At 36.7% G+C, this 12,747-nt stretch overlaps 1 protein-coding gene across 2 annotated transcripts in view; it reads left to right on the forward strand.

Moving 5' to 3' along the window:
- The window catches only part of LOC145769930 (BTB/POZ domain-containing protein 10-like), a 130,643-nt gene that overhangs the window by 7,434 nt on the left and 110,462 nt on the right, over positions 1-12,747 (forward strand). For both annotated transcript variants that reach the window (XM_082581480.1, XM_082581481.1), the window contains exon 2: positions 1,606-1,733. In XM_082581480.1, the coding sequence (XP_082437606.1) occupies positions 1,606-1,733 (128 nt within the window). The remainder of the gene's footprint in view (positions 1-1,605; positions 1,734-12,747) is intronic.

Below are 12,747 nucleotides of genomic sequence, written 5' to 3' on the forward strand. Positions count from 1 at the left end.
CCACAAATCAAAAATGGCCGCCAACTTTGCTTGAAAATACAGTAAATTCACCATAACTTTGCTAATACTTGCCTAATTTTCATCATATTTCAACAAGCTTTTCTTGTTCATGTCATAAAACACTAGAAATACATATGATAACAGCGTGAGCAAATTATGACGTCACCAAATCCAATATGACCGCCAACTTCAGTTTTTCACATTTCCTATCCATGTTACACACTTCTTTTTCGATTTGCTCCAACGTTTGACAGTTATATGGTTATGCTGTCTTCGGTCGTGGGTACGATTGTTTCTCTTGATAATAGTAAATACAGATGGAAGCTTTATTTAGTATAGTATTCATCTAGAAATTAAAAATACCTTCAATAATTGCAACAGAGTAGGATAGGACGTTTAGCCATTAAGCCCATAGAATTAACGTTTCCAGTTCACACCACGTGGAGGCAGTCCTACATGTGAACCTTTTAGGGGACAAACCGGGGATGGAATACGTTTGTCGCACAAGGGCATTCTGGGAAGTCCAAGGGATATGAATTTCACCCCAGAATGACCTGTTCAATGTAACCTTTACTGAAATTCTAAAGTTTGAAATCAGCCTTGCTGTCAAACTTTGGCATGTTGCGTCTGCTCTCTAATCGAGCCCTGATGAAACCATCCCTGTTATCTTCTCCACAAACGGAGCCTGAAGCCTCTGTCACAAGCTTAACATGGCGTTCCACAGCCTGGTTATGACAGGGGAAACTTTCAACTGTGAGAGGACTCATTGTGAATGGATTTGTTTTGATCATATTAATCAAATCCTCATTTCTAAGGTTCTTGGTGTGGGCAGATTCAGTGATATCTTTGGTTTGCCAATCAATTATTTCTATATAATTCCTAGCGTGAAGGTTCAAGGTTGGCACTCTAAAAACTCGCACTGTACTGCTGCTCTTGCGTTCTCTGGACTTCAGTATTCGCCTGAGACTGAGAGCCAGTTCTCTGATACTGATGTTGTCGTCTGCCAACATTGCCAGCAGAACGTCTTCAGGGTGCGCAAAAAAGGCATTTTTCTGGATAGCATTCATAACAACTTCCTTAAGCTCATCCTCAAGATATCTGGCCTTGTCTACCATGTTGTAGACATGTTTTGCTCCTTCTGTACATAAAGATGCCTTTTTAATATAGAACCACGTTGGTGCATACACTTTCAAAATAAAGGTGACATGCATGCAAATGAGATACCTCTCAGGTATCTTTTTCAGAAGATAAATGGTCCAACTACTGGCCCCCATGGATTTGCAGGACCAATCGGCAAAGCCGTTTATACCTGTGACCGTCAACCACTGGTAAATTTTGACAAAATACCTTGTGATTTAGAGCACATACTGCAACCCAAAGACTTAAGCACCGATCAGAAGTGTCTGTTTGAAATCTGTCTGGTTATTAGCAAAAGTTGTTGCTCCTTGGACCTTTCACTCAAATGCCCTGGTACAATTACTTAAGCAATAATTCTTAATTTGTCTTTCAACCCTGTGCTTAGTTAAACTTTTTTGCGTTTTTGTTGTATATTTTTGCATTGAGTTTTCTCAATTAAAAGATTCTCAATTAATTTTCTGATTTCAGAGTCAAGAAGTTCATCTCCATCCCATACTATTTCGCCTCTTTCATCACGTCGCAGCTCATGTGAAGAGATAGTCATCTTCCCAACCCCTGATTCACAAATTATGCCCGGAAATAAAGAACCAAAAGAGGTTGAAAATAAAATATTTTAACGTGTAAATACACCCAAGCTCATATATACATTCTTTTAACTGCTATTGATATTTATAAAAGTCATGTTTGTTTTTTGACAGGCAATGTTTGCTTTGTAAAGGTTATGTAGACATTGTAAATTTTGTGTTCTTTTTTATAAATAATTGACACAGCATATATTTGTGTAATTTTTTCTAGCAGACAGACATCTCCTCCCGAGATGTACTGTACAACCATCTCTCATCACGAATCTTTTAATCAATATAGTTATCTAACTATCAAATAGTTTACTTCAGACTCAAGAAGTTCTCAACTTGAGGTAAATTTAACGCATAATAGTGATTTCATATGTGGTAAAAACTAAATTCAATAAGGCAGGAATGATGAATTTAATAAATATTCAAACTTTGATCCGAAAAAAGCTGTTGAAAGTCGTCACAGGATTGAAAAATATCTTGATCTTTAAAATATCCAAAAGTTAATTTTTTAAATAAACACTAAACAGAATTTTATGGCCTAATTAAGGAGAGGGAGAGATCATTTTGGTGACAGGTTTACTTTCGACTAGAGATGTACCGATATCGGTACATTTTTGAAGTATCAGTATTGGAAAATTTGGCCAATACTGTGGCTGATAATGATACCAAAAACATAAAAATGCATTTGCTAGAAATAACGTCACACTGATGTAGAAAAATAACAACAATATTTCAATTTTTGATACCTCACACTTCTATGACTTCTTGCGTGCACTATTTGACATGGGCCACTTGCAGTGATTTTTTTCACTCAAACAAAATGTTTTGTTTCAGCAGTTTTGCATTGCTCAATTCTTGAATTGTGAAGGAAACTCAATTTCTCCAATGTTAATTTCTCTAATGAACAAATTTTCGCACATACTACGTCATAAAATTATATCTCAAATCGGCATAATGACATCACATCATCTCAACATTTTATCGAATAATAAATCATCAAATTTGATTGCCATAGGGAAAATAAATTAGAATAAACATGATAAATAAATACTTCTGACTTTGATGTTTAGTGGAACAAATTATCCATATTATATCGATATGTGATATACGTACGGTAGTCAACTCCCATAACAAAAATAAATGGCAGGCATCTAAACTCCCAGCAGCCATGGCCGCTGAGAAGTCATTAAATAGAAATTCGAAACTACCACGCCAGTAGGCTGTGTTTGGTCGCCTCCACAACCCAACATTTTTCCACTTTGTTGGTATTTCAATATTTTTCTCCCCTTGCATTTGGTAGTGAAATGTTGTTTTCTTTTCCTCGCAACCTTTTCATAAACAAAGCAAAGCCTTTTACATGCTGACGATGAAAATGTTGCTGATGAAAGTTTCACAAAAAAGGCTAAGCATCGACCTATAAAAACTTAAAGGTTTCTCATGGTTTCTCTACACCTACTTGGGAAGCAGTACACTTAAATACAACTGCAAATATGTTTCAATGACTTATGTGTGCATTTACCTGAATAAATATAAAAACACAATTATTACTTAACTATATAATTGCATTCTTACTAATTTGCATTTTCATGCCTATTTCCACACTTTTTCTCCTGAAAAAAACATAAAATCGTGGTCTTCCAAAGCAGCCTATCAATAGCATGAACTTTTTGGGAGCAGGATTTTTGAAACTGATTAGTTTCACATATTTTATTCAGGGTTGGTTGATTTAAATCAAACGATTTAAATCATTGATTTAAATCATGATTTAAATCAAACAATAAAAATCAAAAAAATCAATTAAAAAAATCAAATGATTTTTTATTTGCTAAAATAAAAATAAATACATCAACAAAAGTTTCACTGCTTCTCTGTAATACAAAAGTTATATTTAAATACTTAAGGCAAATGGTGGCTATGCATGTTTTGAAAGGCAACTTAGTTTACTTGGCAGTTCACTAACAGTGTTGTTCACTAAACATAGTTTTTGAGCAAGTTTTTTCCACTTTTGGTCTGGTTCAATCAGAAGTTCGAAATTGATGGGGCACTGCAAAAGCTGGCTAGCTTATATTTATGTACAAACTTCTCAATGAAAAATAAACTGCAATTTTGTGTCATCTGAACTTTTATTGTTTTGGTATGGTACGTCAGTAACATATATTACACAGTTAAACTTTCTTTGCAAAAAGTCTAGTTGTAGGCTATGCATCAGTTGAGCAAAAAAGCAAAGTGATGTGTGCTCAAACGTAAGGAAAGATCTTAGTGTAGTGAGATGACAGTCTGAGACGTACCTCAATCTCGATATGCACATTATGATTTAGTATAAAGCAACATATCACACCTACTTAAAAATATGTGCAATAGACCTACGTAGGCTAGCCTACAATATGATAATAAAAATGATTAAACACTTGCAAAGCAAAGCCTTTCAATCAATCAAGGGGTTAAAAATAATTCTGCTATCTTACTAAAATGATCTCTTCCCCCAAGTAGACTCGACGCTTTTTTATATAAAAAAAATCTGATTTAAATCAAAAAAATCCGATTTAAATAAAAAAATCCGATTTTTTTGATTTTTTTAAAAAAATCATGTTTTTTTCCAATCCTGATTTTATTAATTATAACGTACGCCATTAAAAACAATTTAACAATGTATAATAGGCCTATTTGAATTTTCGGGTTGTCTGGCATCATTGGGAGAACTAACTACTCTCTGCTTGCATTCAAAGCAAGCCAACCTTTTTGTGACATCATAGCTGCAGTACCCAGCAACATTATGTAGCCTAATGACTGACATATAATTTTGTGATGAAGAAAACTCGTCTTGAAACAGTACATGCATCACTAAGCCTACCATTTAATTTGTCACTAAACTCATCCCAATTTAGCGAGAAACAGAAAGCAATCACATTTTTTCTCACACTTATTCACTTAGCACAATGACATTAACAAAACACATATACAACTAAGTTTTTTCCCTTGTCTCGACATTCCTCTTGCAACCTTTTCAAAGTATGAATGGTATCTATCATTTCCTTCCCAGGCATAAATCCAGAGAGCAAGTCTTTTAGGCGCAGACAGTTAGGCGCCAGTCAAATAGGCGCGCACACTGCAGCGTCAGGATGTTTAGGTGTGGAGCACTGTGGCGCCCGTTCACTTAGGTGCTTTCTAGTAAAGTCTGCAGATTGTATCAGCTTGGCAGGTAGGGCATTAGGGCAATACTTTTCACGCAAAATATAATATTGAACAGAAAAATATGTCATGGCTTGCATGAGTGAAGCTGCTTTATCCAGCAATGCTTTTCAGTTTCACACAAAATGTTATATTGAACAGAAAAATATATTGTTTTTTTAATGCGCGTGTTCTGCATTTATTTGTTGTTAGTCATGGTTTGCGTCGGCGAAAGCTTTATCAATAAATTATTCAGGTTTCCGAACATGACTGAGTTCACTTTTAGTTACCGGTAAGTCAAATAATAACTACACTAAACATCAGTAAAAATATACCATAGCCTATATTCAATACTTAGGGCAGGTCAATTTTAAAATTTGATGTGGAATAAAGTGCCGGTAGTTGCCAATAAGTGAAAAACACCTTCCGCAAGTGAAAAAAATAAGTAAAGTGCAATGATCGCTTGTGGAAATACGATTAAATTCTTAAAAGTTGCTCCCCCCCGTTTTTTTTGAAAAGCGCGAATATGTAGCGCCGTTAGCGGAAGTCGTCATAACAGCCGCAAATGCCCGATGACTTTCTCCATACTTTATAGATGATGTAGGCTTACCTAATTACAGTAAGTTAGCGGAATTTTATAAGAATAGGAGACCTGAACAGTGAAAAAGTTGTTGTTTAGCTCGAATTGAAAATAAGCACTTAATTCAGTGCTAGACTGTAGGCCTAGTGCTTGTATTAAGCCTGACGTGTCTCTATATACTTAGGCTATCCGTTAGATTGAGTAATCAGCTTATCATTACAGCATTGGAAATGTGCTTCTTATGAATATAATAGATCGTTTTGAGCAATAATTTGACAAGCCAGTGAATCAGTTGATCTAAAATCTAAATAAAGCTTTTTTAAATCTTATTTAATTTCAGCTAGCATGTGATAACCTTTCTTGTTTACAAACTCTTATTTAAACATGCCAAAAGAAAATCCGCATTTAACACGACAAAGTGAACAGCATCATCAGTCTTCAAAATTAGCATATTTTTACTTCGGCAAAAACGTTGCCGAGGCCAAACTGCAAAAGTTGAAATTGCCTCGGCAATTGCTGTCTTCTTCTTCTTCTTTCGTTTGAGACTAAATCAAAGCAATTGCTGTGAACGTTTATTACGAAAGAATTGTAGGCTACCACAACATGTAAAACGAGAAGCGAAAAATGTAATCGAGTAGTCTATCAAGACCGCATTGTTTGATTTGTTGTGAAGTGATAATACCAAAAAGTAGCGATAAAGTGAGCAACGCGATATGCACGCTGTTACGATAATTCATGTTAAATAACTCACGGGGGGGGAAGTATGTTAATTTTGGGTTGATTCAACGTTCGAGTCAGCACAAATTGATTTAATTTTCCCGACCGGTTGTATTGCGTAACAACAATGCCCAATAAGAAATTAGGGTTATTTTTGTAATCTTGTGGTCCTTACAAGCGCTCGTGTGGCCTCGGCATTTTTATTGCCGAGGCTAATGTGCCATTCATGCATCTGCCTCGGCAATCACCTCGGCAATTGCCGATTGCCGAGGCTAATTTCGAAGACTGCATCATGGAGGAGGCCCTTGCAAGCTTGCCAAAACGGAACCCAGCACTTATAAACAACTAATTCAATATTATTACCAGCTTAACAGTGCTAAAATTAAAAGAATTGTTTGAGGTATTGTTTTGCGCATCAGCGAGGATTTAATTAGTATCTAGCAGGCAGTAAGCTAAATCCTCGCCTATGTTTGATTTCTGACAAAGCCATCAACAGAAAAATTAAAGATTTATTGAATTTGGTTAAGGATATAAACTGCATGCACGCAAAAGGCTGAGCAAAAGTTAATCTGGGCATGTATTTGTTCTCTGGAAGTTGTGGCATGCAGGGATACTCGAGTCAACTGCAAGGTCTTGGATTGCAAGAAAGAGCACATTCTCTGTGTATTCTCTGCAAATGCCAAAATTCCATTGGAAGAAAGAGTGTATCTGATGGATCAAAGGCTAAAAATTGATCCTAAAGGCATCTTTCAAATGTTATTGGTTGATCGATCAGCAGTTTCAAAATAAATAAATAATGAATAATGAAAAACGGCTACAAAAACTTCCCATGACTTCCATGGGGAGGAAGGCGACATACCTGGACCATCAAGATTACCCGAATGGATAAGTAGCTCAAGTACGTCAAGTTGGGCGTCAGACAAGGTAAGCACGATTTATTAGGCGATTGAAAGTGATACATATGAATTGGTACGGTACCACAATGAAAAAATCAACACGTGCATCATATTGAAGTCATTTAATAAGCTCAGTGCACAAAGAGTATAAGTAACATAAAAATTTATGTAACGAAACTATTTTACCTTTGTTTGCCTTCAATCCCTGATGTATGAATGTTAATAATTTAGGCCAGTAACATTTGATTTGTATCACAGATTTATTATTACCGTAAGTTACTTTTTTTAATGTCAATTGTCATCATGTTTCATTTTAGGACAAGCAAGAGTGCCTGTGTGCGAATACAGCACCGTAAAATTTCCTTTTTTCCGTTTAGAGCTTGTGAGGAGTGACTGTGTATCATCGCTTGGCAATGCATTATTACATGACATAAAACATCTTTTGAGACCGGAAGTTGATCTCCGTCACATTATTATGAATAAGTCCAAACTGGATTGAGCCAAAGCAAAACTCAAAGTTATCGGTGAAAAATTACAGACAGCAGCAAAATCTGAACTGTTTTTTTCTTGGCATCCATAGTAAAAATTTTAGCAGTCGCTAAATTATTTTTGTATTTTTCTACCGAGCACAGGTCAGCAAAAAAGATTCCATTAGTCAACTGGAATGAAACGAGTGGCAAGAGTTAGTGGATATCAGCGATCTTGAAAGCCCAAACCCACTACTGACATAGGAAGTTTCAAACGAGGACCTTTAATCTTTTGTTGACAACGATCGGAAACCGAACATTTCTAACTGTGGAGAGATGCATAAAACTGGTTTCGCAAGTTTCCTACGGTTTCGAAAATTGTCACAAAACAATTGTTGCCAAAGCTCTCAGTAGAAATATGCGCCGCCCGTTTCCGTCTTAAGGTCATTATCGTCACTCTTACGACGAATTGCAGTCCGAGCTGTAGCTCAGCCAACCAACTTTCACTTGCTGTAGTTCGCGTATACTGAATATTTGTTTCATTTTTATTAATTTTTTACTTTGAAGAGTACGCCTGAACATAAAAGTTTTCATTTTGAGTTCCCAAAGGATTGAGTCAAAGCAGTTTAAACGAAAAATAAGCAGCCATTTTCGTAGTTGGTTTTGCGCCATCTAGTGGTAATGCAATTTTCTTTTAAAAATCGGAAAAAATTCAAATGAATTTCCGCAAGCCGTTTCTTATCTGGTATGACTGATATTTAACAGAAGTGAGATTTTTAGCTAAATCTAACTACCGGTACATTACTCACTTTAATATTCCAAAAAAAGTATAAAATCGACCTGCCCTAATATTCAAGCGGGTGGTAGGCTTGAGTGAAGAGAACTTAGTTTTCCGTCAAAACCCTGACTAGGTTTATTAACGAGCAAAGTCTCACCATTATGCTTGCAACTTGTAGCCAGGGTTCATATGCCCTATAGAAATGTACAGTATTGTTCGAATTAATTCAAACTGTCAAGAATTCAGGTTGAATTTGTGTATATTTGGTTTATTGTGATAATTTAACAGATGTGTATAGTTTAATACCTAATGTGGCCCTCACCTTCTTTTAATATTCCACGAACACGGTTTGGCATGGATTCGATTATTTTTTTTTTTAGTTTTCTGCAGTTTTTGGGTCCCGCCACCACACCTGAATGATGGCCTCCATGAGCTTTCTTATGATGGTGCAGTCCTTGCGTAATCGTGCCTTGATTATGCTCCACAAATTTTCGATGGGATTTAAATCCGGAGAATTGCCAGGCCAATCTAATATGATAATCTTGTTTTTCTTCAAAAAATTAGTGTTTTATTTAGAAGAATGGCATGGTGTGAGGTCCTGCTGAAAAATGCCCCCCTCTTCAGGAAATGCTTTTCCCAGGTCTAGGATAACTTTTTTGTGATCACATCGATGTATCGTTCAGAATTCATTATTCCTTCCACCGGAAACAGTGATCCAACACCTCTGTGGCTAAAACTTCCCCAGAACATCTTTTTGGGAGGTTATTTTACACATTGATTGAAATGGCAGGGCTTTAGCGTCTCTCCAACTCTCTTTCTCACAAACCTCGCACCATGCCATTCTTCTAAAAAAAACACTAATTTTTTGAAGAAAAACAAGATTACCATATTAGATTGGCCTGGCAAATCTCCGGATTTTAATCCTATCGAAAATTTGTGGAGCATAATCAAGGCACGATTACGCAAGAAGGACTGCATCATCACAAGGAAGCTGATGGAGGCCATCATTCAGGTGTGGTTTTGGGACCCAAAGATTGCAGAAAACTACAAAAAACTAATCGAATCCATGCCAAACCGTGTTCGTGCAATATTGAAAAAAGTGGAGGCCACATTAGGTATTAAACTATACACATTTGTTAAATTGTTGCAATAAACCAAATATACATAATTTCAGCCTGTTTTCTTGACAGTTTCAATTAATTCGAACAATACTGTATTCATGTAGTAGAGCATTGTCTCACACGTACTCGCCACAGGACCAATCCATTCCGAGTAGAAGTAATTATTAACCCATTAGTGCCCGGTCATCGTTCTAGTTGGAATATTTTTACAAAAAGTTTCATGTAAGGTCCTTATGGGTTGAATATGAATATTCAAAAGAAAATTTTCTGATATCTGTACCAGGAATGCAGAAAATGGTACGCCCCTCTATGGACGCTTGGGCATTCGTACGAAGGCTTGATGTAAAATAAAAGAAATTAGCATTTTCCGGTAATGGAATTTTTGAAGTCATAAAATGCAATACTGCTGCCCTGAGATGCGTTAAAAATGAATTTCTAATAAAAATGCATCGTTTTTTCATTAGATTTATTGAGAAACGAACAAACGAAACTCGATCTAAACAGATAATGTTACAAATTCCTTTCAGGTATGATACATTTCGAAGCAATCTGGGATTCTGGGTGCAGTCGAATATAATACCGACGGCATCTGTATATTGACGTTCATTTGTGACAGTGTTTGCAGACACCTTTTTTGTCTGTCTTGATGATCAGGTGATTGCCCTGATCCCTTCTGATCTCTTCACGGTTGACAAGTGCATGTGTCGATGGTAAGAGAGAAATGTCTTGTTCCCATTGATCATAACTGTCATTTCTACGCATGATCGGATAAAGTCAAGGAGGCTAATCTTTTCTATATCTCTCTCTCTTCCGTGATTGCACCAATTTTTTCTATAAAACCTCCAAGCTTGCACTATACTGATATTTGGAATCCAATTGTACACACCCCTGTACCAGTTGCGGTTTCTTGAGCGGATGGAATAACAGGAACTGAGATTGTCCAACAGTCCCACACCTACCATGTTGTTACTGTAGATCTTGAGTAAGTAAGGCTGATCCACGTCCAGTTTCATTACTGCATGACGAGAGTATCTAAAATTTGATAAAATGATTACCTACTATAACTGAAAGACAGTACCGTGTTCAAGAATCTTTCCAATCTTTCCAACAACAATGGTTTGATCATCTCCAAGGTAAAGTTGCTTCATATCTCCCTTCTTCACATCATTGATCTTTTTCTTTGATGGTAAAGATAGATTGTTTATTCGATTTCACCTCATTGTCCCCAAAATACCTATCTCTTTCTAAGACAAACGATCTATCAAATCCAGGCTCTTGAAAAGATTGTCGCACACAACCTTCGAACCAGGAATCAGTCGAGCACTTTTCATAAGGCCATAAACAACGTCAGGCCCCCTGACTCAATCCATACTTGAAGATGTTTGTTTTTGCTCTAGCGTAGGGACACAGTGGATAAGCTTTCCAGAGGGAGTGCACATAGACCAAATTTTAAACCCGAGTCTTGTTGGTTTGCCCTTTATGATTTACTTGAGAGGGTGGGGGGCCAAAATAACGGATCATTGATTCGTCTACAGCTATACGCACTCATTTTTTTTCTACAAATTTGGCTGCTATCTCATTCAAAGTCTCAAAAAGAAGGGTAATTTTTCAAAATGAGTCGTCTTTAGAGTGGTTTAAGTTGGAAAAATGGCTATAGCGCATTACCTCATCAAAAATATTCATTGACATTGCTCTTCTTGCCATCACATTGCTTGTATAATCTCTCCTCTCCCAATGCATCCTGCGTGTGAAAGGGGTGATGTATTCTGTCATAAACATTATTGCATGACTTGCTCTTATTAAGGAATTATCCATCTTTGACTGGAAGGCCAATTGGTTTTGTTGTGCTGCATACCTCTGGGTCTCTCTCACTACTTTGTTCACAAACCCATCAGTCAGAGATAAAAGAGTTTCATAACATCATACGGCGTTTTCACATTATCAGGATCAATGGGTAAATTATCATAGTTTTTCAGCTTCAGGAAAAGGAGGAATTTTTTTCCTCAGTTGATTTTTGGCTATAGACTGGATCCTATCTTTGTTTCTGACGCGTACAGGTGGTATCTTTTCTTCTGTTAACTCTTCTTTACTTGATGATGAGTTAGGAGACACAGTTTTTCATGGACGCCCTTCCTCTTTTTAGTTACAGGTGTGACTTTTCCAATTAGTTTGGGTAATTCTGTAAACTTTCTCTTGGCAGGCTGGTTGTACGATAGTTCTTCTTCCAGGTCATGTAACGCAACGGGCGTTGACCCACTTTCTTGTGTTGCCAGTACTTTCTTTACGTTTCTTCTTGGGTTCCAACGCAATGGGTTGGCTTTGGATGGTTCCGGTAGCGGCTCTGTCTCATTTTTATCAAATGTATGCCTCTCCTTATCTTCAACAAAATCCATGTCCTGAGTATCTTCATTGTGATGAATCACTATTTTGCCTTTCTGGTTCAGGATTTCTTTTCCTACATTGTTCACGTTTTTGACACCCTCATCTTCATTTTCACTGTCCTCATCGCTCACGTTGCCGGATTCATCAGGAGGAAAAAATTACAATATCTGTGGGCTCCTTGGGTGGAGCCTCTTCCAAAATTTCTTGAACAGTGAAATGAATTTTCCTATAAAAAGTGAAAAAATTTAATTATGCATGAACTTTTAAAAATAAAGGTAAATTAAAGATACATGAATATTTATAACAAGACCTCAATTTGCAGTACAAAAACTGTGAAAGCGCCTACTCCTAGATCCCAAAGCACCACCGTCCGCGTACGAAAGTGATGACCTAACCTAACCTACTACTCGAACTAAAACGCCCAGTTTTGCAAATTGAATATCAGCGCGTTACAAATAACGTTTGTTTTTGCCCAGAAATGAAAACATACGAAATCCTATAGCATTAGGCGACCCTGCCTATATGTCTACAGTTGACACAAAGCGTCCGCGCCAGTGCCCAAGCGTCCCTACAGGGACTCACCTAACTTCTAACTTGTATTCAGAAAAAATAATAAGAGAAAAAAAAATATTTCGCTTTGGGCACCTAGCTATACATATTAATAAATTTATCAAAACACAAAGTTGATAAAAAACAATTTTACATACCTCGATTTTGCAGGTCACAGTTCGTGTATCATGTGCTGGCTCCATATTTTACAAAAGGTCCACATTGAACGTTGCATAGTGAACACTGAGACTTATTTACGAAAACGCTCTTGCGCTGTTTCTATAGCTATAATGGTATTCTAACCGAAGAAAAAAAAAGTTGAAAAAAATTAGCAATCTGAAGAAAGCAATTCGGAATCTAAAATGCCCACTTTTCAC

This window comes from Aplidium turbinatum, chromosome 5, assembly GCF_918807975.1.
Source record: "Aplidium turbinatum chromosome 5, kaAplTurb1.1, whole genome shotgun sequence".
Taxonomy (NCBI): Eukaryota; Metazoa; Chordata; class Ascidiacea; order Aplousobranchia; family Polyclinidae; genus Aplidium; species Aplidium turbinatum.